Source organism: Plasmodium knowlesi (genome assembly GCF_000006355.2).
Source record: "Plasmodium knowlesi strain H genome assembly, chromosome: 14".
NCBI lineage: Eukaryota > Apicomplexa > Aconoidasida > Haemosporida > Plasmodiidae > Plasmodium > Plasmodium knowlesi.
The window spans coordinates 2,460,141-2,483,051 of NC_011915.2; the positions used below are offsets into that span (position 1 = coordinate 2,460,141).

Sequence of the window (22,911 nt, forward strand, 5' to 3'; positions counted from 1 at the left end):
GGAGTGAGCGTGGGCAGAGGATCCCCCTTCGGAAGGGACACCTCCAAATGATAAGAAGGAAATGCATATACCGTCAAATGGATATTTACACATAAATAAGTGTGTACACACGGCTGGAGAGGCTGAAATGGTGTGCTCGCATTGTACCGCAGTTCATTGTGTTTCTACTAAATCATACGCTGTCCGCACATGGAGGGGAAAAATTCAAAGAGAGGGAAGGTAAAAATAAACAAGGGGTCAACCTACCTTCACCTTTTTCTGAGCGTTCTCCTCATTGTCAATCATTTCCTGCAGCTTTCTCTTGGTATTCTCCAAGCCGTTCACATCATCATCCTCCAACATACCCAATGGCTTGTTGGCGGTGCGCGCGTTTCTGCAAAGAGAGGAAGGAGTCAATGGGGGAGGAGTGAATGCGGCGCGTCCCACTAGGCGCTATTCATTCGGAAATGATCACACAGTTATGCACACAGTTATGAACACAGTTATGAACACAGTTATGAACACAGTTATGCACACAGTTACGAACACAGGTATGCACGCAGGTATATGCATCAATGCACTTGTGTGAACTTACGAGAACAGGCTTAGGACGCTCCTCTTGATCCTTATCATTTCCCTGAAGGTGTGCTCGTTCCCATGAAGCGCTTCAAATTCTCGCCAGTCCTACAGAAAAAAAAAAAAAAAAAAAAAAAAAAAAAGGGGGAGAAAGTAATTGCAGAGAAGTGAGGAGGGTGAACAGAAAACAGTCTACAAGGGGTCAGGTAAGGTAAGTACTGTGACGAGCTTAACCTGATAAAAGGACAAATGCACAGACGGGTTGGTAAACTGAGCTGTGTAAATGTAAAGCGCCCGGACGCGATCATATTCGTTCAGCTTGTACTCCATATCTATATAAAGGAGGCATATTTCACGCGCCTGCAAATAGGGGAGGAAAAGAAAATGGAAGGGGGCGGAGGGGATATGGGAAGAGGCTTGTAGAGACGTGCAACGGGGAGTGCGTCGCATTGAGGGAAAGGCTGCTCTTACGTCGTCGTCCTTCAGAGTCTGGATGGCCTCTTCGAAGGCCTCCCTTGCCTTGTGTACTCCGTACGATTTGGACACCTGTACGTTAAGTGGAAAAAAAAGTCGGGGATTAATGTAAGGGGCAAACTTCGCAGCAACATAAGAAGGTAGGTTAGATACTTCAGAGAAACGATACCCTCACAGAGGATATACACATCTTGTATCTACGCACGCCTCACCTTCGAAATGAAGACTTTGTAAAACTTGACTTTGTCAGGCTCGGAGAGGAAAGGAACCGCTTCCTTATAAATGGAAAGGGATCTCTTCAAAAATCCATAATGCTCCTCAAAGGAAGCATACATAAGGAATATATTTTTAGCAAACTCCTTCGGGATAAATGTTTTTTCATCAACTCCATAAATGGCTTGTTTGTACAGCTCACGCACATAGGAAATATTCTTGTCTTTGTAACGCTGCACATATTTACTTATGTAGTGTACGTACACTGGGTACAGGTAAGGATAATGGAAGATGGAAATAGCCTTCTCATACGTCTTGAAGCATTCATAAAAATACTTGTTTTCATAGAGGTAGTTGGCAAAGGAGAGAACCATTTTCACCGTGATGATTTTTTTGTGGTACAGTATATCAAACAGATTTATCGACGTTTCAATAGTACCATAATTTATTTCCAAATCTAGGATGAGACAAGCTAACTTTACGTTATTTAAAAGGCAGAAGTTTTGGTTTAGACTTCTAAAATGATCATCTCCCAGCATTGGTATGTTTCTTCCAATGAGTGAATCACTTTCTTCGTTTGCGTTTGCCCCTGTGTAGTTATTCATCCTGCTAATGCTTCTTCCTCGCCCCCCACCGTTACTGAGATCGATAACCAATCTGGCTATGCGCAAGGCCTTCTTAAAATTGCCCTCAAGTAACTCTACCTCTATCCAGGAACAGTACACACTTGCAATCTCATTCAACGTTTTAAAATTATGGTAACGAACAGATCTATTGAATACATTCACTGCTTTCTCATACTCGTTACGGTTGTAGTGGAAATAAGCATAACTGATGTACACATCACTGATTCGACCCTCATAGTCTCCATCTTCGAAATGCTTTAAGCATCTGTTGTACAGATCCACCTTCTCTTCCGTCGTTTCCACTGCATCTATTTTGCCTAACCACACATAGACGTTCTTCTGATTGTTCTTCAGTTTAATATCTGCTATGAACACCTTGCGCTTGTCTAGCAAGTAATTTATTTTGTCCATGTATAGGTCCACCACGGATTCGTCCGCGCAATCGTTGCCAGAGGGAGGGAGATGGTCAAAATTATCTTCGTCAGTCTCCTCCCCGCTGTTATTTGTAATTTCCTTACCTTCTTCTCTCTGCATCTTCAACTCAATAAGTATCTTCATCGTTTCTATGTACCCCTCAAAGAGCACAGAAAAATCATTCACCGTGTAGCATTCCAAAATTCCTTCCTCATAGGCATCCATGGCTTTGTTCCAACGACCCTCATACACGAAGCTATTTGCCAACAACGTATAAATGGAAGTTACATTTTCATATCGCTTAAAAGTGTCGATGTTTTTCCTTAATGATACTAGCACATCGTTGTGTAATATTTTTCGTGAACTAATTAGGTGAAATAACTCTCTATACAAATCGTAAATGGATTTTTCTTCCAATTGAAGATTCTCCTGGTCATCACAACTGATCATGTAGAAAAATGTATTCAGAGCATGTTTACACATTTTGTACTTCACGTAGTGATTAAATAGATGGACAATATTCTCCGGATAAATCGTTACGTACCGTTTAATGTATTCGTAGTTTATTAGTTTATTTTTTATATTTTTATTATATTTTAGTTGGTACTCCCAAAGGTCTTCATGCTGATTCAGGGTGATGTTTTGTAGGGCAAGGTTAAAAATAATCCTTATGTTTTGCACCTTCCTTTGGAGAAACAAAAACTGTATGTACAAAATGTAAATTGCTTTGAAGTGGTACATGTATAGGAGGCACTCTTCAAACACTCGATTCACGTCTTCATACTCCTCCTTCTGGTCATAGTAAAGTCCACTCAGCATTTCTATGCGATCCTTTAGGTAGTGATACCAGAGTTTGAAGCTGAAGGGGAAGTACTTCAAAATCGTCTCGTAGATCTTAAACAGGTAATACTTGCAGTGTTGTCTCGTGGTTACGGTATCATCATCATCTTCATCATCATCATCATCACCATCCTGGTGGTCCCTTTTGCCCCTCATTTTTGCCCTCGAAACGTTCTCAAAGCAATACTCCACTATGTTCTTCTCTGTCTCCAGAACATTCTTATCGTCGTTCTTCATGTGGATATCGTAAAAGTTCACTACGTACAGAGTTTTTTCACTCCTAATGTTTTTCTGCTTAAACGTATTGATGTAAAGAAATAGGTACTGAGTCGACACGTTTTTCTGGTTGTTCTTTATATCTACCTCTATGTTTTTCACGTGCGCTTCGTCTTCTACACACTGGGCGGTGGTATCCTCACCCATGCGGGCTTCCCCCCAGGGTCGTTTTGAATCCCCATAGTCTGCGTTGTATTCGTCAAGCAATTCGTCACAGTCGTAGAGCTCTCCGTACAATTCCATTTTTGCTCATACTAAATTTTTTTTTTTTTTTTCCTTTTTTTGCAACAACACCCGTGTTGTTACGACACTTCACAGATTGCTGGAGCAGCCCAGAGATTTATGAATTCATTACTAGTCTTCGTAGCATTTACCAGCATCTTGGTCCAGTGCGTCTGTGAAGAGTAGATACAGACTTATGTGCTCCCAAAAAAGGTTACTACCTATATCCGCTTTCAACGGTAAAACGTTTTAGAGAATGGATTCCTCCCTCAAAAATAGCGTTCTTCGAATGGACCGCGGGATAGAACAGGCGTGGTGGTTTCGCACGATCCTTTTTTACCAATCTGTGGCCATACATTCGGTGGTGAGGCTACCTCGGGACTGTATTACCTTTTGACCCCTCCTGACGGAATTTTGTCACTATCGCCGCTGTCACCACAGAGTGTTTCCACCCTGTACGTTTTTCTTCTCAACTGATTGATTCGTCCCCAAAGGCTGCTCCCTTTTCATTGTGGCGGAATTGTTCCAACGGGCATTTATCACCGCGCCTTGGGTGGAGAAAAGAGATGAGCTTAACACAACCGCGCTTCGCTTCATCACAGTGGATGACACGTTGGCTTAACGTTATTTACCTTATCTGGGCGCATATCACCCTATATCGTTCTTTTTTTTTTTTTTTTTTTTTTTTTCCGCCACCTGCTCCTCACGTTATTGCCTGTATAATGCCATTTTCACATCGCGCAGAGTATTCCGCACCGATCGGGCACTTGTCATGAATTTGCTCCTTTGAAATTTTTGAAAAAAGAGTAGGAAAAAAAAAAAAAAAATAAATAAACTGGGGGATGAGTCAAAGGAATGGGAAAAAAAAAAAAAAAAAAAAAAAAAAAAAATGACTCCTATTTTAACTGTATGTAGCAGCCCATCTCTCTCTACTTAGGAGGAGTAGCCGAGTGTCAACACACGCGAGCTTGCATCCGAGTAGGGAAAGGTAAAATCATTTGGCTCTTCGGATAGGAAAACTGGTGCGAAGAAACTTGCGCATATAACTATTGAGGGAAGAGAAAAACCCAGAAAGAAAAATTCGCATGTGTATACGTAAAAGTGTAGCACGTACTTAAGTGCCCAGTGGTACCTCAGTTGAATAGGAACTCATCGAAGGAATTCCCATTTGGGAACTGACGCCCGAGAAGTCACTCTCCTTGTTACTCTTCCACATCGGCACACCCCACCACCTTTTACCCACCATGGCGGACACGCTGTACAAGGACTACAAGAACAACTGTAGGGAGTACATCAGGACGGTGTCCTACACAGAGAAAATCCTCCAGGACAATAATTCAGACAAGCACAAGTTGCTAAATATCTACGAAAAGGCCATCCGAAGCGCAGAAAACATGTTCCAAAGAATGCAACTGGAAGTAGAAGCAAATTCATTGATTGGGAACCAGGAGAGCGAACTCAACGAGCTGCAGAGAGAGATAACGGAATATAAAGGGAAGTTAAATATACTTAAGGAAAACTATCTAGCCAAAGAAAGAGAAAAAAACGAAAGGAACAACAAGTATGATGATAGAGTGCTACTACTGAGTGATGTAGATATCCTGGAAGAAGGAGATATATACATCAACCAGTCAAAAATATTGTTAACGAACGCAGAATACATCAGTAACGACGTTCTGCAAAACCTCAACAGACAGAGAGACTCCATAAAGAAAGGATTATCCAACATGCCTTTTATTAAAGACAAATTAGATCAAGCAAAAAATCTGATCCACTTGATAAAGAAAAAGCAACTCTTAAACAAATACCGACTGTACATTATTTTTATTTTTATTTTTTTAACATTCGTTTTTGTTACTGGGGTTAAGTATAGGAGGTATGTGAATAACTTGAATCGTGAGCATACGCAAGCGAATGGCAGTCCTCTTCCTGATTTTGTGGATAAGACCAAGGAGTTCAAGGCCCCGCCGACTTCCACAAATGCATTAGCGGCTGGCAAGACGGAGCCAGATAAGCAGAAGAGTAAATCCCAAAACAGGAATGAACCGAATGTGATTGTGTACGATTTTATCGAGAAGAAAAAAGATAACGCGCAGGCAAGCGGCACAATGGGAAGTGCCACGCAGGATGGTAGTGCCACCCATAAGGATACACAGACAGAGAGTAGCACCACCGGGGGGTACACAAAGAAGCTCAGCAAGGATGATAAGGAGATGAACCAAGACGGACATGTCGAAAAAGATCAAATGGAGAAGGAAGAGCCAAACCAGAGTGAACCCCCTCCCCCCTCCGTGGGGGAGTAGGAAAAATATGACCGAATTAATTAGGGGTGAGCGCACTGCAAGCACTGGATGATTACTCGGTTAGCTGCAGAGCTGGCCCACTAAAAGGGAACCATGATGGGGTGAAGTGAATGCGGTATGCCAATATTTCGCACCTAGTTATGCCCTTTTTTTTTTTTTTTCTCATATCCCTTACGGACCATCCTGTACGAAACCTGTTTGTCATGCTTACCTGTTGCAACGCATTCCGTTAATCTAACACACACACAGAGATACACCTTAGTGAATGCATTCCCGCTTGTTGATTAAATGTATTTACATGAGTGCCCTCGTTTATTACTCATCAAGGTAAGCACTAAGAATTTTTTTTTTTTTTTTTTCTCCAGCATAGGTAATTACACACCCGTGATGTTTACTTCCCTCCTACCCCCCTACAATACACCTTCATGCCGATTTGATTATCTCCATTTTGGTCCGCCTAACTTTTGGCCAGGAGACAACTTTATTAACTTCTCACACTTTGTTTTCGTTTTTCATTTGAAAAATTCCTCTCCACTGATTTCAACAGGGGGTATTGTTGCATGTGTATTACAAGGGAGTTGCCCCGTCAATGCCTCCAAGAGGTTTTTTCTTAACGGGTACTTATACAAACGTACACATATTTTAAAACTGGCTAACGGTCCTGTGGAAATGCCCTTTTTTAAGATAGCTTTCTCCACCCTTAGACATACATCAATGCGGAACGCACGTCTGGGCGGTTTTCACTTTACGTCTGCACAGTTGACCCACAGAAACGGAGAAGGTTTGTCCTCCTTGACCAGCACAATTACTCCGTTAAAGGAACGTCAACTTATGTTTGAAGAGTTAACCAGCAAAGCAGTCAAATTGGCGAAGATAAATAAATACTGCAGGAAAGTATCCACTTATGCGGGATTTTTTTTTTTTTTTTTTTTTTTTTTTTTTTTCCAAATGCTCCATTCCGCGTGGAACGCCTGACCGCTCGGGTGAAATGCTAATGAGGGAAAAAGGTACTTTACCGCTCATACAATCCTTTACCACGAATGGGAATGTGTCTGGCGGAAGGAGAACCTGCGTATGGTGGAACTAACGGGAGGATCCCTTCGACGTAATAAAAGGGTTAAATATGTAACAGGAAGAAGGTACCTTGTCCAGTTTTTCCATTACAACGGTTTTCATAAACCCGTCGCACACATGTTCGGGGTACATATTCTCCCCAATGCAGTGCGTCCACGGGTACAAACGCGTGCTTATGCAAAAACAGACGGGGACAATAAAATCGAATTAGCTGTAAAAGTAGTACAAAAGGAACGTAGCTGATGAAAAAGAAAAAATATATTTAAATAAAATAAAATAAACATATATATACATATACATATACACATGTCACGCACAATGTGAAGTTAAAGTAGAGGCACACGAATGGCTCCTTCTTCCTCTTTTTCCTCTTCTTCTCTTTTTAACTTAAAAAAAAAAAAAAAATGAAACATTTTAGCAATTTTTTAAAATAGGGCTATTCGGCAATTTCGCTAATTGTGCAGTTAGGTGTACTATCATTGGTGACTCACTTGGTTCCTTTTTTTTTTTTTTTTTTTTTTTTTTTCCCTCTCTCTTTGTGCATATACACAGGTATGTGCAGCGATCCTTCGAGGTTTGTTTTAGCGATGGAGGTAGGGGCGAAAAACACTCCCCCACCACCACCACCTTGTAAGCTAAACTGATTGTATTCTTATTCTACCCTCTTTCGTGGCCTCACTTTACATGGGAAAAAAAAAAAAAAAAAAAAAAAAAGTCTCCCTCTGCACATGACAGTGTGTACTGTTGCGCCCAACACAAATGCACAACACACAAGTGGGAAAAAGTTAAATGCAAACACACATGGGAATGGATAAAGACAAACACATGGTAGCGGCGACGGTGCGCGCGCATCATATTCACGTGGTGTGCACGTGTGGGGTGTATCTTACTCCTCAACATCGGTAGGCAAGCTCTCCACTATAGATAATATTCCCTCTCGCTCCTGTCCTACCGCGCCCCCAAACACCCTCCACAATAATACTTCGACCCTCGAACAGTGCCTAGGCCTTTTCCGCGCCCTCCCCCTTCTTCAGTTGCACCTTCAAATATTTATTATTCACAAAGTAGCCATTCATAAATTGAATGGCATGCTGTGCACTCAGGATATTGTCGTAGCTCACAAAGCCGAAGCCAGAGTTCCTACCCGTGTTGTCTCTCTGAATTTTAGACGATATTATATTTCCGAAACAACAAAAGTGTTGGAATAAGTCCAAGTCGGTCCATTCACTTGGTATGTGAAAAATAAATAAGTTGCTTCCATTGGGACCATTCAACTTGGTTTTATCGTTATTATTAAAATGGAACAATTTATTTGGGTGTACGGGTTTGTTCCATTGACTATGTTTCGTGAGGTTATTATAATAATAGGTGTTGTTGTTCTTATCCTTGTAAATCTCCCACAGACTTAGGCCTTCAATATTTTCATTACATTCTTCCATTACGGGATCGCTCGATTGGAAGACATTTCCGTTGTTGTTGTTTTGCATTTGCCTGAACATAGCGGGACCACTTCCTCCATGTGCATTACCGTGTGCGTTACCGTGGTTTCCGCTTCCGACCCCTTCGCCCTGCAGACCGTTCATACCGTTCACACCACCAACAGGGCCAACCCCGCTAATGGCACCGACACTGTGCATGTCCCCAATATTGCCGCTCGCCCGGGGGGAGAATTCCCCATCGGCTTTCACCATTTCGGGAATACTTTTCCCATTACCCAAGTTGGAATTGTTCAGCATAAAGTTATTTTTCTGATTAAACACGCCTCCATTCATCTGGCGGTCATTTGGGCTCAGCACTCCGTTCATGCCACTCGTATTGTTTACATTATTCATCATCATCATCATTCCATTATTGGGGTTCTTCCCTTTCATCATATTCCTGGTTGCTAAATTTCCTTGTACATTTCCCGTGGTGTTAAAATAATTGTAGTTGTTCATTCCTCCTCCGTTAAAATCGTCGTTGTTATTAAAGCTCTTTTGGAAGTTGTTATTTCCGGAGGATCCCATGTTTCCAAATGGGCCATGTGGGCCGCCTCCATTACCTCCGATGCTCCCCCCAGTGCCATGACCACTATTATTATTCTTTCCACCCGAATTGTTATTCACATTCGGCACGGCGAATTTCGCCTCGATGCTCTTCTCCTGTCTGCTCGTATCAATCATGCTTTTGATGTTCTTCAAGACACTTAAAGCCTCCTCATGTGTGTTAAATGTAATCAAGGCAGTGTTGTAAACCTTCCTGTTCATAAAACCATTGTTTGATTGTTTTCTGTTTTTATTAAAATAGCACACGTCTGTTATGGTATATCCTGCGTTTCCAAATAAATTCCTCAGGTGAGATTCCGTCAGGTGAGGAGGGATGTTCTGTATGTGTAGTCTATCGTTGGGAACCCCATCGATGGTTGCATTCGGTATTTCTTCGCTCATTTTGTATAGAACTTTGTTTTAAGGAAGGTGTCACTTCTTTTCTTTTTTTTTTTTTTTTTTTTTTTTTTTTTCCCTGTTGACCAATCGAGGTGGGAAAAGACGACTTCTTCGTCTTCTCCTGATCGGAGCGACGAAATGGCGCTACGTAGAATGGCCCGTCGGCGCGACCAGCATGGGTAACTCCCCCCTGAAGGTATGACCACGGACGACGTGTGTACCTACGGCCTTGTCACTGGGATGGGTTCTGCCTCGAGTCGTCCCTCAGCCGGAACAACGACGGTGAGTGAGAATGTAAAACTGCGCTTACAGCTACGCTGCTAACTGCGTTGCTAAGACGCCTCTGGCCAAACCCATAAGTGCGCCACCAAATTCTGTCCCCTCTTCTATGAACAACACCGGAAAAGGGCTACACTTGACTGAAGACCTTCCACAAAAATCAAGTGCGCGCAACATTCACATGGAATTGTTTCACCACCCCTTCTGGGAATATCTCGAAGGTAAGCGTAGAACGTAAAAGAAACAATAAAGGGAAAAGAAAAAAAAAAAAAAAATTTTATGGCAAACTGAAGAAAAAAACATGGGAGGAAAAAAATACATTTGTACAATGGTGACAACGTGGAAATGTGAACGGGGGAAGAGAAAAAAGGAAAAATGGCAGGAGAAAGGAAAAAAGAAGAAGGGGGGGAAGGCGGAGAAAAAACGGGCAAAAAGGGTAACGAAGAAAAAACGTGAAGAAAAAAAAAAAAAAAAAGAAAAAAAAAAAGAGGATGCAAGAATATTGAGAATGGAAGAAGAGCAGGGGAATACATCCGCGCAGGAGGAACATGGAAAAAAAAAAAATAAATAAAATAAAGGGGGGAAAAAAAGAAGCAAAAATAAAGGAAAAATATAGCGTAGTGATGATGGGAGAAGGGATGCCCAAGTGAATGCCCTCGGAAATCGTCGCTAAGGGAAGAAGTGGTAGGGGGCATTGCTTTTCCTCTTCTATGCAAAATAATGGGGGGAGGGACGAACGTACAAAATTGCAGTCGTGGCAAAAGGTAAAGGAGGATGGTGAATGGCAATTGCGCAGTCAATGCATATGCGTATGCCCGTATACTGGTATGCACTCACACTACGCACGCTCAAGTGTACCTTTCCGTTCGCTTGTTCTTTTCATTCGCGTGTATGTTGCATTCTCGCCTATGTTAAGCGGACGCACCCTCACATGCGTATAGTGCACAACGTGTACACTCGAACTGTCTCCCTCTGATGTTCCTACAGAAAAACGTGCACCTCCACTCGCCCCCCTCAAATATAAGAAAAAAAGAATATAACCTTCATTTCATGCACAGCCCATAAGCTGAACAAAATGTAAAACGTTCAAGTCGGTTTGAAGCCCCCCAGCTGAAGGGTCAAATTCACCATTTTGCAATTTCGCGGAAAAAAAAAAAAAAAAAAAAAAAAAAAACAGCTTCTTCTGTGCCTATTTGGCCCAAGTATATAACAATATACACCGGCGAGTTCTGTTAAAGGAGTAGTTTTCCCTCTTTTAACACCACGAAAAGGGGGGAGGGGGGAATTGGTAAAGGACGAAAAAGTTTTTCCTTCATGCCCTCACCCAAGGGAATGGAGAAATTTACCCCTTCGAGCGAATTGTACAGTATATAGTCCCCCCATAAAGTATGTTGTTTTTTGGGGGGGGGTAATTTTTTTTTTTTTTTTTTTTTTTTTTTTTTTTTCCATTGCGTTTCATTTTGGCTAGCTAACCGTTTTTGTAATTTTTCCCCGCTGTGCGCATCGCTAAACGCTGGTGATTTTTTTCGACTTGAAAGAATTCTCCGTCGCGACGAGAACACCCTGCACATCGCTAATGTTGAAGTAGGAGAGATCAGAAATGTCCTCCGCGGCCTTCTTAATGACATAGGAAATGCGCCCATTCAGTATCTGCTTAAAGTTCCAAACGACGTAAAACTTGGCAGACAAGGTAAAAAGGAGGGTGTTGTCACTACTGATGGTGCTCTTCTCAAATTTGTAATCCCCAAGATTGTATGTAAAAACATCAACATAGTGAATTTGTAGGAGGAATTTGTTCTGTTCGAGGCGCTCCTCCTTTTTAATGACTCGCTCAAAAAGGCTACAACTTCGAATATAATTCTCGCATATGACAACACTTTTTTGGCAAGTAACAATCGAATACACTCCATCAGTCGTTGTACACAAATGCACAATGTCATTTGCACACAACAAGACATTTTTACTCTTCTTAAGGACATTATTTTTATTTATTTTTCCATCGTAATATTTAATCTCTCCCTTAGCATTGGTTAATATAATTCTGCCCTTGTTGTCCACAGTGGCTTGCTCAATGTCTGGTGTGTTTCTCCCATACAACAATGCATTTTGCACACAGGATTTAATCCTAGTATCGACAAAGTACAAACTTTTCTTGTTGTACCCACAGTAAATGTTTTCTTCCTTCCTGATCAGCTGACTTATTGGTACATTTTCTGTATCCCACTTTTTCACAATTTTCTCTTTATTCGTATCAAAAATGAATAAGTGCTTATCATTCCTTTCGTTCAGGAAGAGTATTTTATTTCCTTGTTCATCATTTACATGGATGCTTTTTGGAACACACTGCTCATTTTTATATCTGAAAATTTCTTCACTTGACTTGTAAATTTTTTTTTCCTTTCCATATTCATCAAAGGTATATATGTTCAGGTCGTTCCGTACGTCGTCGTAGTTTATTTCTCTTCCTGAGGATTCACTTTTCTTGTTGATCTTAACTCTTCGCTTCCTTTTATGTGGGATGTGATTCTGCCTCAACACAAAGGACAGTTTCCCACTGGTATTCACAAATTTGTATTTCATACCATCCATGTTCCTCGTCCTGTCTCTTATGTATTGTGTGTCCACCTCGGTCATGTCAGAAGAATCAGCTACGTCAGTCAGGTCAGTCGCGTCCGACTCGGAGAGAAGGACGAACCCATCCTTCGGGGTGGACCCCCCCATGTGGAACTCTCCCTCAGTTGCGTCTGCCACCGTTCCGGTTGTCCCTTCAGTCGTACCTTGCGTCTCCATGAAGTTCCTCTTGATGCTGACGATATCATTTTGGAAATCTTGTCTGTAGATGAGTATCCCCCTGATGTGGTCCATGAGGACATCCTCCGACTCCAGAATGATGAGAAATTTTTCGCTCATCTGGTACAGCTGCGGAGGGAGTTCGTTCTCGGATCTGTCCTGCATCTGTCCATCTGTGTGTCTCTCCCCTTCCTTGTACTTCTGTTCCTCTGAGGGTTTCCTTCCCTTCGCGCGCTTCGCCCGTTTGTCCCTCCCCGTTTTGTCACTCCTTTGTTGTCCTCCCCTGTCCATCCTCTCAATTTCTCCCTCCACAACCTTGTCCAAGGATGCCAAATCGTAGTCCTCAATTGGGGTTGCGTTCATGTCGTAGTACGAGTCTCCCTCGGCTGCCGTTTGAGAGTTCCCGACGGAGGGGCCTGCTAGTACCACCACGTTTGGTTCTTCTCTCTTGAGTGACTCTTCCCCCGTGAGTGCTTCTCCTGATACCTCTTCTGCGAAGTACTCCTCGTAGCGGTCACCTCCCTCGTACAGAGCTTTGTACTCGAAGAACCTGAACAGGCTGCTGACCAGGTACCTGTGGACGTGGATCCCGATGGACTGCCTGCTCAAATAAATATCGTTGAAGGAATTCAACACGTAAATGAGGAACACCCGATTCCTCTTGTACAGCTCCCTCACATTTTCCATGGTAAGTTCTTCATACAGGTGCTCGCACGCCACATCCAGGTGACTACGCTGCGCTTCGGCAAGAGGAGGCTTTTCCGGGGCCAGAACAACTAACAGATGTTCACACTTGGCCGTGTTAAATGTTAAAAGACCAAGATGGTCCTTCTTGTAGAGTACCTTTACCGGTTCCTCATACTTAAACAGATTAACCCTTCTGCACAAAACTATATTTCCCTTCAAATAGGACAACATTATGTACTTAAAGAAATAATACATGTTTTGGACCTTCGAAAAAACCAATCCGTACTCTTCCACTAGTCCATTTTTTATGTATTTAAATTGACACATGTCTAGCTCATGGTACTTGAAGTCGTGGATGGAATCTTCATTAAGGGTAAGTTTTTTCGAGTTGTTCCATATGATTACCTGGTCATCATTCCCCTTGCCCCTGCTGTTAACGTACAATTTGGAATCAAGCATATGTGGGCTGCACTCCTCGTCCTTTATCATGTACACGTCCACTTCCAGCTCCGTTTTCTTCTTAAATAGCTTGTTGAACAACATGGCGATGGGCTGAACTGGAAGCAACTCGACTGGATTGAATGGGGATGGGTTGAACACTAATCTTGTGCAACTGTTTTGTGTTGTCGTGGGTATGCAATGCGATTATACATGTATGTTTGTATGTATATGCTTATTTGTTTTCGTTTTCGTTTTTTTTTTTTTTTTTTTTTTTTTTTTTTTTTCTTCCTGTAAGTGGTTGACCAGGTCGTTAAAAGGGAAAAAAAAAAAAAAAAGCAGAATCACACATTCAGGTAAATTCTGCCTGGAGAAGTGGCATCCCGCGTGGACACAGGAGAAACGTCGCCACGTGTAGACACCCAAGGGGGGTGGGGGACAAAAGCATGTGAGCACAGGTATGCATTTGAAGCAGGTCCAAATGGGGGAAAACGGAAAAAAAAAAAAAAAAATAAGGAAGGATGGAAGGATGGATGGAAAAACATGAAGAAGCAAGCGGCAAAAAAATAAATAAATAAAATAATTAGCGACAGCGCTAGCAACAAATAAGGACAGACTGAGAAGCCACGAAGAAAACATTTGCACGATCGCAACGTAGCGCGCTGTTAACTTGGCCGAGAAAAAGGAAGACAATAAAACCGAGGGTGCGAGGGTAATGAACACTTCGAGGTGTCCATGTGGGGCAGAACTCCCTCCTCTACCCCATGCGAGCTTCAAATGTGAGAACAGAATGTGACTACATGGGACCCAGTCGAGAAGAACTAGCCATGCCGAACAAGCCACCGCGAACCGAGCAAAATAAAACAATTTCCAGTTGGATCAAATTACAACCAAGGGGAACCAAATAATCTTCCATACTCTAAACTTTTTTTTTTTTTTTTTTTTTTTTTTTTCTTACAAACCGTCACATTTTGTGCATCCTATTAAGGCAACTTCCCCTCTGGGATGGTCGTCCCATCAGATAAAGAGTTTCTCCTGTCTGCAAATCTGTGTGTGGGAAAACTCCTCCCTGTGCTTCTTCCCTCCGCCGATAAATTTCCGCTGAAGCTTCTTTTCTACTTTAGTCCCTGTTCGGGGGGGGGAAAAAAAACAGGTCGGTCTTTAAGTGAACCCTTCGACATCGTGCGGATGTATATATTCACAAGCATGTAGGATTTTTTTTTTTTTTTTTTTCTTGCTCCGCATGATTGCGTATTAAGTATTGTCGGGGCGGTATAATAAGAAAAAAAAAAAAAAAAAAAATCCTCCGCTGACAACGCGAATGGAATGGTTCGTATTCCCCTCAAATGTGGCAGAAAAAAAAAATTATAATTGGGAAGGAAAATGTAAAGAGTCATTCGTGATGCTTAGAAGGGATTTCTCAGCCACGAATGAGGAACGAGAAAATGATGAGATAACCTGTTTAAGTTCTGTTCTTCACTCTATGATACGACTTTTCATCCTAGTGGTATTACTCGCCTCCGCCTTTTCCCTACTATTCTGTACTTCTCCTCAGGGGGTACATACAAAAATCTTAACAAAAGAAAAAAAGAAAAGTGCGTAACAAAGCGGGGGAGAAGTGTTCAATCAGTTTACACATATCACAGACAAAAGAAAGTTGATCCCTTATCTGCGCCACACACCAAAAAAAAAAAAAATGCACGCAGTAGCCCCCTACTGAGAGTTTAAATAAATGGATGTCATCCTATTGGTAAAAAAAAAAAAAAAAAAAAAAAATTTAACAAACATTCTCCATAACGATGACAAAAAAAGTTGGAGGAATGGAAAACTGGAATTAACGGAAGATAAACAAATCTATATCCAGTCCACATGTATACATAAACTATACAGTGACCTGTGTATCCCCCCCCTGGTCTCCCCAATACATATAAGTATGACCCCTCAAATGAAGAACATGAGGGAAGAAGGATTCGATTTGTACCCCCTGGAAGAGGGCGCACTCATAGGCCACATAAACATTGACGAGGAGATAAATAAGAAAACGAAAACATATTTAAGTATGTCTCTAAAATACATTCGTGAGAAGAAACTGAAAAGTTGTGAAGAGTACCTAAGTGGTGTACTACCCGCTCTTAAGGAACACCCATTTGAACACCTAACTTTAATAACCATAAAAATATATTGTAATTTAAGATTGAATAATTATCGTCTCGTTTCAAGTGACCTCAGTATGATTGGTCCTTTAGATAAAAACATTTATAACTTTGAAAACGTCACATCGAAATATAAGAAAAAAAGTGGCTCCATGGTTTCTTTCCTTCTTAGACTGATCAACTGCTACTACCCCTACACTCTTAATTTGTATTTCACATCCTTCGATCGCCTCTATCTCCTAATTCTTCATTATGAGAAGTTTCTCCATGAATGCACCGCTCAGGTGGGAACATATACTGGGCAGAACGATGACTCTTCGAGGTTCCCCCATACAGAGATCGTACATGAGGATGGTGGCCATGGTGAAGTCTTCCTGCTGACACAAAAACGGAAGGTTATCTTGCAGAACATCGCAGTGGCCTGCTATGTTCTCTGTGATCTCTTGCTTAAGAAAAATTACATCGAGCAAGCCATCAACCTCTTGAAGGAAAAAATACTGCGATACGATGCAGGCCACATTGTCACCATATCTTTCATTGGAAAATTATATTTACTTATGGGGGCATTGGATTCCGCGGCGAGGTCTTTCGACTTGGTTGAGCGCCTAACCGGGGAGTCCAATTCTTTCACAGGAGAAGGAGTTCCTCAGAATGCCACAGCGCGAGTACACACCTTAACAAATGCGGCTTTCTTTAATCTCTACCTGGAGGATTACGCATCTGCATTAGACAAAATAATATCAATCCCCCCGAATATCCAAGGGGAGCAAAGTAGAGGAGAATATATGACCAACGACTACGCCATATATTGCAACAACCTCGCAGTCACTTACTTTTTTAACAATGATCTGGAGAAATCGATTAAAACTCTGGAAGAGACTGTCAGCAAGGACCAGGGCAATGCATACCCCTCGCTTGTAAAAAATTTAAACCTCTTGTACGAGTTCACCAATGTGAAAGGGCACTTCAAATGAACCATTTCATCTGGAAAAACCTCACTTAAAGGATCAAGGTGTTCTGGTATTAATAACTTCTGCGAAGCGGGTGATGGAAGTTAACATGTTCATGCCCCCCTTACGCGCTTCATTTGCGTCTTCCTCTTTTTTATGTCTTCTTCTTTTCTTTTTTTAACATTTTTATTTTTTTTTTTTTTTTGTGTACCCTCCGATGATGAACCCATAAGCGGGGCAAATCGACCAATCGACCAATCGACCAATCGACCAACCGACCATGCGAGCCATCTGGACAAGTTTTACAGAAAAACAGAATCTGCCTCAGAGGCACGCAGGGTTGCCCGCGAAGGGAAACGAATGCATAAGAACAGTTATGTATGTTTTTGTGAATATCGTTGTGAACCATGCGAACGATGTTGAATGAATTTTCCCTTTTTTTTTTTTTTTTTTTTTTTTCAACACTCAATAATCCTAAAGTGCTTGCCCCGAGAAAGTTGCCCTCTCTCTACCAAGCGTGAAACAGTTTTCCCGTGAGGAACCAAAACGGCGACTCTACTAATCGGTGCTTAGCTCCTTAGGAGAGAAATCGGCTCGAAAGGAAAAGCATTCAACATATTTTTTTTTTGCATACGCATAAAATGAACGGACTTCGATTAACCACACGATAAAGGGAATAGTACAAACGGGCACAAAAGAAGATATGTGCCAAAAAAAAAAAAAAAAAAAAAAAAAAAAAAAGAGTAAGTGCGGGTCAACACGCACAGAGCGATTTAGCGTGATATATCTGAAAGGAGAATAAAACTTGGAGACCAACTTACGCCTCGGGTGGTCCCCATTAAAAATCGTATTTTTACAGCCCCCCCTCATTTAGCTGTGCTACTTTTCAATGCGTTGTAACTGTCGCATCTGCCTATCCATCCCCCACACGAGTTTGCCAAATAGGGGGATCCACGAAGAAGCTCTTCAAAATGACCACCCCACACTCCTACACTTATGACCAGTGAAAGGCTACCACCCGCGTTAGCCCAAAATGAGTCCTCTGCTTGTTCCTTTTCTCCTCCTTTTTCGCCTTCTTTTCTTTCCCCAGAGTGTTTCTATTGATGATGGTAAGTGGCTCCTTTCTTCATGACTAGCCCCGTGGATGAAAATTCTCCAAAGGATATCACCCCCTCGTCCTTCCCCAAAAAATTAATTAGTGGCAAATATAAACCGCTTAACCCAAAATGTTATTTCGTCCTGTATCCGTTTCCCCTTTTTTTTTTTTTTTTTTTAGGACTCTTCACAAGTCGGGTTCTGAACCCCTTCCATTACCAGAGGGAGAAGATGCGCATAATGAAACATGTGAATTCGCTAGCCTTTCTATACAACGAATTCAAGAACAATGTAGAGGATCTGGAAAAGACATATGACAATTTCCTCAAGGCCCTGAAGGTGTCAAAGGAAACAGAAGAAAGGTTGCTTAAAATGAATGATCTTAAAACAGCGAACTTCATAAGTGAAATGGAAGATCTAAAAAATGAGTATGATGTGTTTAAAGATTCTATAGAGGAAAATCTGAATAAGAAAAAAGAGGAGTTCAAGAAAACGTTGAAAATTAGCATTGATGGATTTTTCAAAAATTCTATAAAAGAATTAAAAGGGATCACCAAGTATATTAACTATATAAATTTGAATGCTACGAATTTGCATAAACTTGTGTCGAGTATTTTCTCCAAGGCCATGAATTTGAGTGATATATATGAACAGAACATAAACCATATTTATGAAATAGGAAAGGAATATTATCGAATAAAATTAAGTAGTTTAAATAATCAACTCATTTCAGAATATGAAGAATACAATAAGACACTTGGCTTTGTATCGAATGAAAAATATTTGGAGAAATTTTCAGATATATTCTACATTGAAATGATAAAAAATTATTTAAAAAAATCTACTCATAAAACGGTAATGATTGATTTGTCTAATATATTGGAGAGACACTCCTTCCATGAGCTTTCCTACTTTTTTAATATTTTTCTAAAGAATTTCGAAAAAGGTGTAATCATTTACGTTATTAACAGAGTCGATACAAACTACCATAACAAGAAGATGATTTTTATTGAATATTTTAAACTGTATGAATTAGTTCAGTATATTAAGAGTAATTATAATCACCTCAAAGTGGACTTTATAGAAATTCATGTGTTTAACATGTACATATCCTTTTTCGTTAATGCAAATGGTATTTTGTACCATGTAAATTATGAATACTTCCTCGACGCAAACTCCATAAATCTCTACAATGCCCACAATTACGGCTATTTCTTCACCAACCAGAAAATCCCCGACGAAGCATCCTCATGGAGCAAGAATTACGGGAAGACACCTTTGAACAATAGTCATCAAGTTTCCCCCCCTCAGGATCGCATATACGTTCTCTACGTGGGTAGTCGAGTCGTTCAAGATAATTGTATCATGTACAACCGAGAAGATATGATCGAGTTCAAGAAGGAAAACGCTTACAAAATTATCCAGCAGAATAAATTCAACTCGCACGATTCCTTCTTTAATATTTTTCTTCTGAAGCTCGAGTCGGAATACAACTTCTACAACCAATTTTTGAACAGTGAATACGAAAAACTCTATCGCTTCTCCGTACACAACTGCAACATGATTCTGACATATGACTCCCTTAGCAAGTTTGACATTCCCCATGAGAAGTTCACCTCGCACTTCAAGTAAGCATATCATCACGCCCTTACTCTTTATGCATTCTTTACGTGAAAATCTACTTCACACACTTGTTTTCCCACTCCAAACCATACGAACCCATTTCATACGCTACTTCACACCCTCCCCTGTGTAGAGACGTGTACGCCCTCATCATCATTTACCCTGGAAGCAACATCAGCTCCATGTGCAGCCTCTTCAGCAACTACATATTTCGGGAGTCGATTTACAATATACGGGAAGAGCAATCCAATGTTCTCGAAATTTACGCAGAGAAAAAAAAACTGACCATGCTTGTTAACAACAAAACGAAAAACTACTACGTCGACCTGAACAACAAAAAAAATGAAGAGCCTCTCGAGACCAGTCTTCTCAAAATGAAGAACTGTCTAAAGCAGTATGTCAGGAGTAACTACGATGACTACTTTGATTATTTGAATATCATTTATTTTGTATCGTCTGATTAGGTTAGTCTCCTTTCCCCACCTTCCAGGGGTAGCAGACGGATCCAACGTGGGTTGTTAAGACACCATTTGTATTTCTACCCTTCTTAGGAGTGCCCATGAGATTCTTTTTTTTTTTTTTTTTTTTTTTTTTTTTTTTTTACGCCCCATTTTACCTTTTTTTCGTGTATATTTCCCATGGCGATTTCCTCCTTTTTAATGTAGACCTCTTTGCCCGTCTTTATCTCACCTTGTGTAATTTTACCCCTCCGTATGTTGTACCATTCGTTCGAAAACGCCCACCTTGGGTTTGTTAATTTTTTTTTTTTTTTTTTTTTTTTTTTGTAATTTTTACCAAAGTGAGAAACCAACTCGTTAAGGCGAAAAAAAAAAAAAAAAAAAAAAAAAAACATGTTACAATTTTTGTTACAAAAAAAAAGAAGAGTAATGTTCTCGTAAGGAGGCAGACAATAAGGAAGGGGGGTAACAAACAAGGTGATGTGACACACTGCATGCACGCCGCTTTCTCCCCCCCCCCCCCCCTTTCAATCTCACATTCCTTCACTATTTCTCACCCTTGGAAAGAAACACAAACACCTTGACGACCCCGTCTCTGTGTTCATAGCGAATATTTTCCTGTTGAATGGGCTTCATAAAAAGATAGCTGCGCACAAAATAGCCTCCCTTGATTTCGTGGGAATAATAATTGGCAAATCTGTGATCATCGTAGGGGATTTTCCTGCCAGATATTGTTACATAATTATTGTTTGAAGAAATGTTAAAATTCTGTAAGTCTCCTGAAATGAAAAAATAAAAAACAACCTTCTCTTCATCGTAGAGGATATCCACGGGGGGGATAAAGCTCACTGGGCTGGATGGATGCAGGGATTTTATTTCTTCTATGAACTCGCATTTTTTTATTTCTCCTTGTGTCTTCTTTTGGCGTGGAATGTTCGGTATGCAAAAATGGATGGGGGTGCTTGGAATGGGCTCCGTTTCTATTAGGGGCTGTTTTTGTCCATTCGAGGTACCCCTTTTTTCGCGTCTCCGTCTGGGGCGTCTGGGGCTATCCCCTGAGTTGGCCGATTTGTCTGGCCTACCCCCTTTATCCGCTTTTTTATTCTTATTCATGGTTCCGCGCTGTAGTAGGGTACCACGTACGTCATCTCTAGAAGTGTTATTTTTCTCCGACTTGTGAATGTACTCCCCTGCTAAGTAGCTATCAACGTGCCCATTTTTTTCCTTATCCTGTAGGGTATATGGTAACTTCCCGTTTTCACCATTTTTAAAGGGATCGAAATTTTCATAAGCAGATGGGTCGAACGAGCTGTCCAAAACCAGTTCGTGCCAATTTAAGTCGTAGAAAACCTTTTCCGTGTTTAGGTCTTTCTTGAGGATTTCAATTTCGTCCATTTGGTCAAGGGGCAATGTGTGTAACTAGTAGGGGGGAAGTAATAAAACGAAGCGTTACTTTCTGTGATTTTTTTTTTTTTTTTTTTTTTTTTTTTTACCGGTTCATCCCTCCCTTTAACGGTTCACTTTTTTCCTGACCCGTTCAGGCAAATTTTGTTTCATCCCCTTGTTATATAATGCCCACGTCACAATGAAGGAGAATCCCCAATTTTGTGACTGTCCAGGTGAAGGTGTTGCTTCTATGAGGAGGCCGCAACTTATGTTAGGGATGAAAAACGAAAAGTTGCTCAACGACCAGTAGTATACCAGCAGGAAAATCAACTGAAAGTGCAACTCATTCAGGATATATAAAAAATAAGCAAAAAAAAAAAAAAAAAAAAAAAAAAAAAAAAAAAAAATGCACAAATGGGACAGAAGATGGGAAAAAAAGGAATATGTCCTTATGTAGAGTCCTCTATAGACAATTAAACAACAGTAACTAGTTTCCCACGAGTGCGCAATTTCGACTTAAGGGCAACGGAAAGAACAAGCGGACAAGGGAATTTACGTTCAACTATCTGTCAAAAGAAAAATGACAAGGCGGAAAAAATGTACTTTTCTTCTCATTTTTTGTTAGCAACATATGCGGAAAGGGCGAAGCATTTAGGGTTTTGAAAAGAATGTGAAAAGACAGACATAAAAAAGGGGGAAACAGGAAAAAAAATGATAAAGAATGAGAAAAAAGGGGGAATAGGAAAACTCTTTTTTTTTTTTTTTTTTTTTTTTTTCGTAAATTGGCAATATATACCTACAATTCTGTTTTCTTATGTTGCACTGTGATTTTTTTTTTTTTTTTTTGCTGTTTTTTTTTCCCTTTTTTTCGCACTTTTTCCAATTTGCAGGAAGCGAGAGAAATGTTTTACTGCTGTGGAGTGGCCCTCATCCTCTACCCATATCTACGTGCAGACAAACAGAGGAACTAAAAAATATAGTACCGCCTGTGTGGGCGTATGCACACATACGTACGTGCTTATCTTGCATTAATTCTGCAACAGAGCAACCCAGACAAGTAGCTTCCCCCTCTGGAAATGTTTTCCATTCCTGATCATTTCTCCTGCGTAACTGTTGCACACGCATCCTACCCCCCGCTTTAACTGATCTAGAGTTATTAATTTTACTGAGCTTCACGTCAAAAATATTAATTTGCACACAAGCCGTGCTGTGCAACACTATGCTGTATTTTATTTTTCCACTTTTTTTTTTTTTTTTTTTTTTTTTTTCTCTCCAAGCCCATTTATAGTACTATGTGCTCATTAACACGGCAACGGGTGCACCTGTGTCACTCCGCTTATTTTTGCAACACAAATGTGCATGACCTGTTTTTCCTTTCCCTGTAAGAGGGTAGGAAAACGATTCACCCGTGGAGGGGCAAATCATGTACGTGCTGTCTAAAGGTTTGGATCGCGCGGGGATAGAACGTCAAGGAGTCGGACTTGCAACCTGTGCGAACGGATACACTCATGTGGGCATTTCAAAAGTGGAGCCCATGGGTACCTTGCAAAACGGGAGTTTTACTTTCACGCATAGGTCGTCAGGTTAAGAAGGCGAATCGAAGGATATGGGAAAAATAAAGCAATAGCGCGG

General features: G+C 40.9%; 7 protein-coding genes across 7 annotated transcripts; 3 read left to right on the plus strand and 4 right to left on the minus strand.

Moving 5' to 3' along the window:
* Positions 1-237: 237 nt before the first annotated feature.
* PKNH_1455600 (uncharacterized protein) lies at positions 238-3,641 on the minus strand (the record flags this gene model as incomplete). The annotated part of the gene is made up of 5 exons (XM_002262409.1): positions 238-373; positions 575-663; positions 790-915; positions 1,027-1,101; positions 1,242-3,641. The coding sequence occupies 5 exons, from the start codon at positions 3,639-3,641 to the stop codon at positions 238-240; spliced, it is 2,826 nt and encodes a 941-aa protein (XP_002262445.1).
* Positions 3,642-4,864: 1,223 nt separating this feature from the next.
* PKNH_1455700 (uncharacterized protein) lies at positions 4,865-5,923 on the plus strand (the record flags this gene model as incomplete). The annotated part of the gene is made up of 1 exon (XM_002262410.1): positions 4,865-5,923. The coding sequence occupies one exon, from the start codon at positions 4,865-4,867 to the stop codon at positions 5,921-5,923; it is 1,059 nt and encodes a 352-aa protein (XP_002262446.1).
* Positions 5,924-7,998: 2,075 nt separating this feature from the next.
* On the minus strand, positions 7,999-9,423 carry PKNH_1455800 (clustered-asparagine-rich protein, putative; the record flags this gene model as incomplete). Its single annotated transcript, XM_002262411.1, has 1 exon — positions 7,999-9,423. One exon carries the CDS (start codon positions 9,421-9,423, stop codon positions 7,999-8,001), a length of 1,425 nt encoding a protein of 474 aa, XP_002262447.1.
* A 1,782-nt stretch (positions 9,424-11,205) lies between these two features.
* On the minus strand, positions 11,206-13,719 carry PKNH_1455900 (conserved Plasmodium protein, unknown function; the record flags this gene model as incomplete). The annotated part of the gene is made up of 1 exon (XM_002262412.1): positions 11,206-13,719. One exon carries the CDS (start codon positions 13,717-13,719, stop codon positions 11,206-11,208), a length of 2,514 nt encoding a protein of 837 aa, XP_002262448.1.
* A 1,849-nt stretch (positions 13,720-15,568) lies between these two features.
* On the plus strand, positions 15,569-16,741 carry PKNH_1456000 (uncharacterized protein; the record flags this gene model as incomplete). The annotated part of the gene is made up of 1 exon (XM_002262413.1): positions 15,569-16,741. One exon carries the CDS (start codon positions 15,569-15,571, stop codon positions 16,739-16,741), a length of 1,173 nt encoding a protein of 390 aa, XP_002262449.1.
* Positions 16,742-17,750: 1,009 nt separating this feature from the next.
* Positions 17,751-19,899, plus strand: PKNH_1456100 (uncharacterized protein; the record flags this gene model as incomplete). Its single annotated transcript, XM_002262414.2, has 3 exons — positions 17,751-17,826; positions 17,994-19,440; positions 19,569-19,899. 3 exons carry the CDS (start codon positions 17,751-17,753, stop codon positions 19,897-19,899), a joined length of 1,854 nt encoding a protein of 617 aa, XP_002262450.2.
* Positions 19,900-20,439: 540 nt separating this feature from the next.
* PKNH_1456200 (conserved Plasmodium protein, unknown function) lies at positions 20,440-21,288 on the minus strand (the record flags this gene model as incomplete). Its single annotated transcript, XM_002262415.1, has 1 exon — positions 20,440-21,288. One exon carries the CDS (start codon positions 21,286-21,288, stop codon positions 20,440-20,442), a length of 849 nt encoding a protein of 282 aa, XP_002262451.1.
* Positions 21,289-22,911: the final 1,623 nt, after the last annotated feature.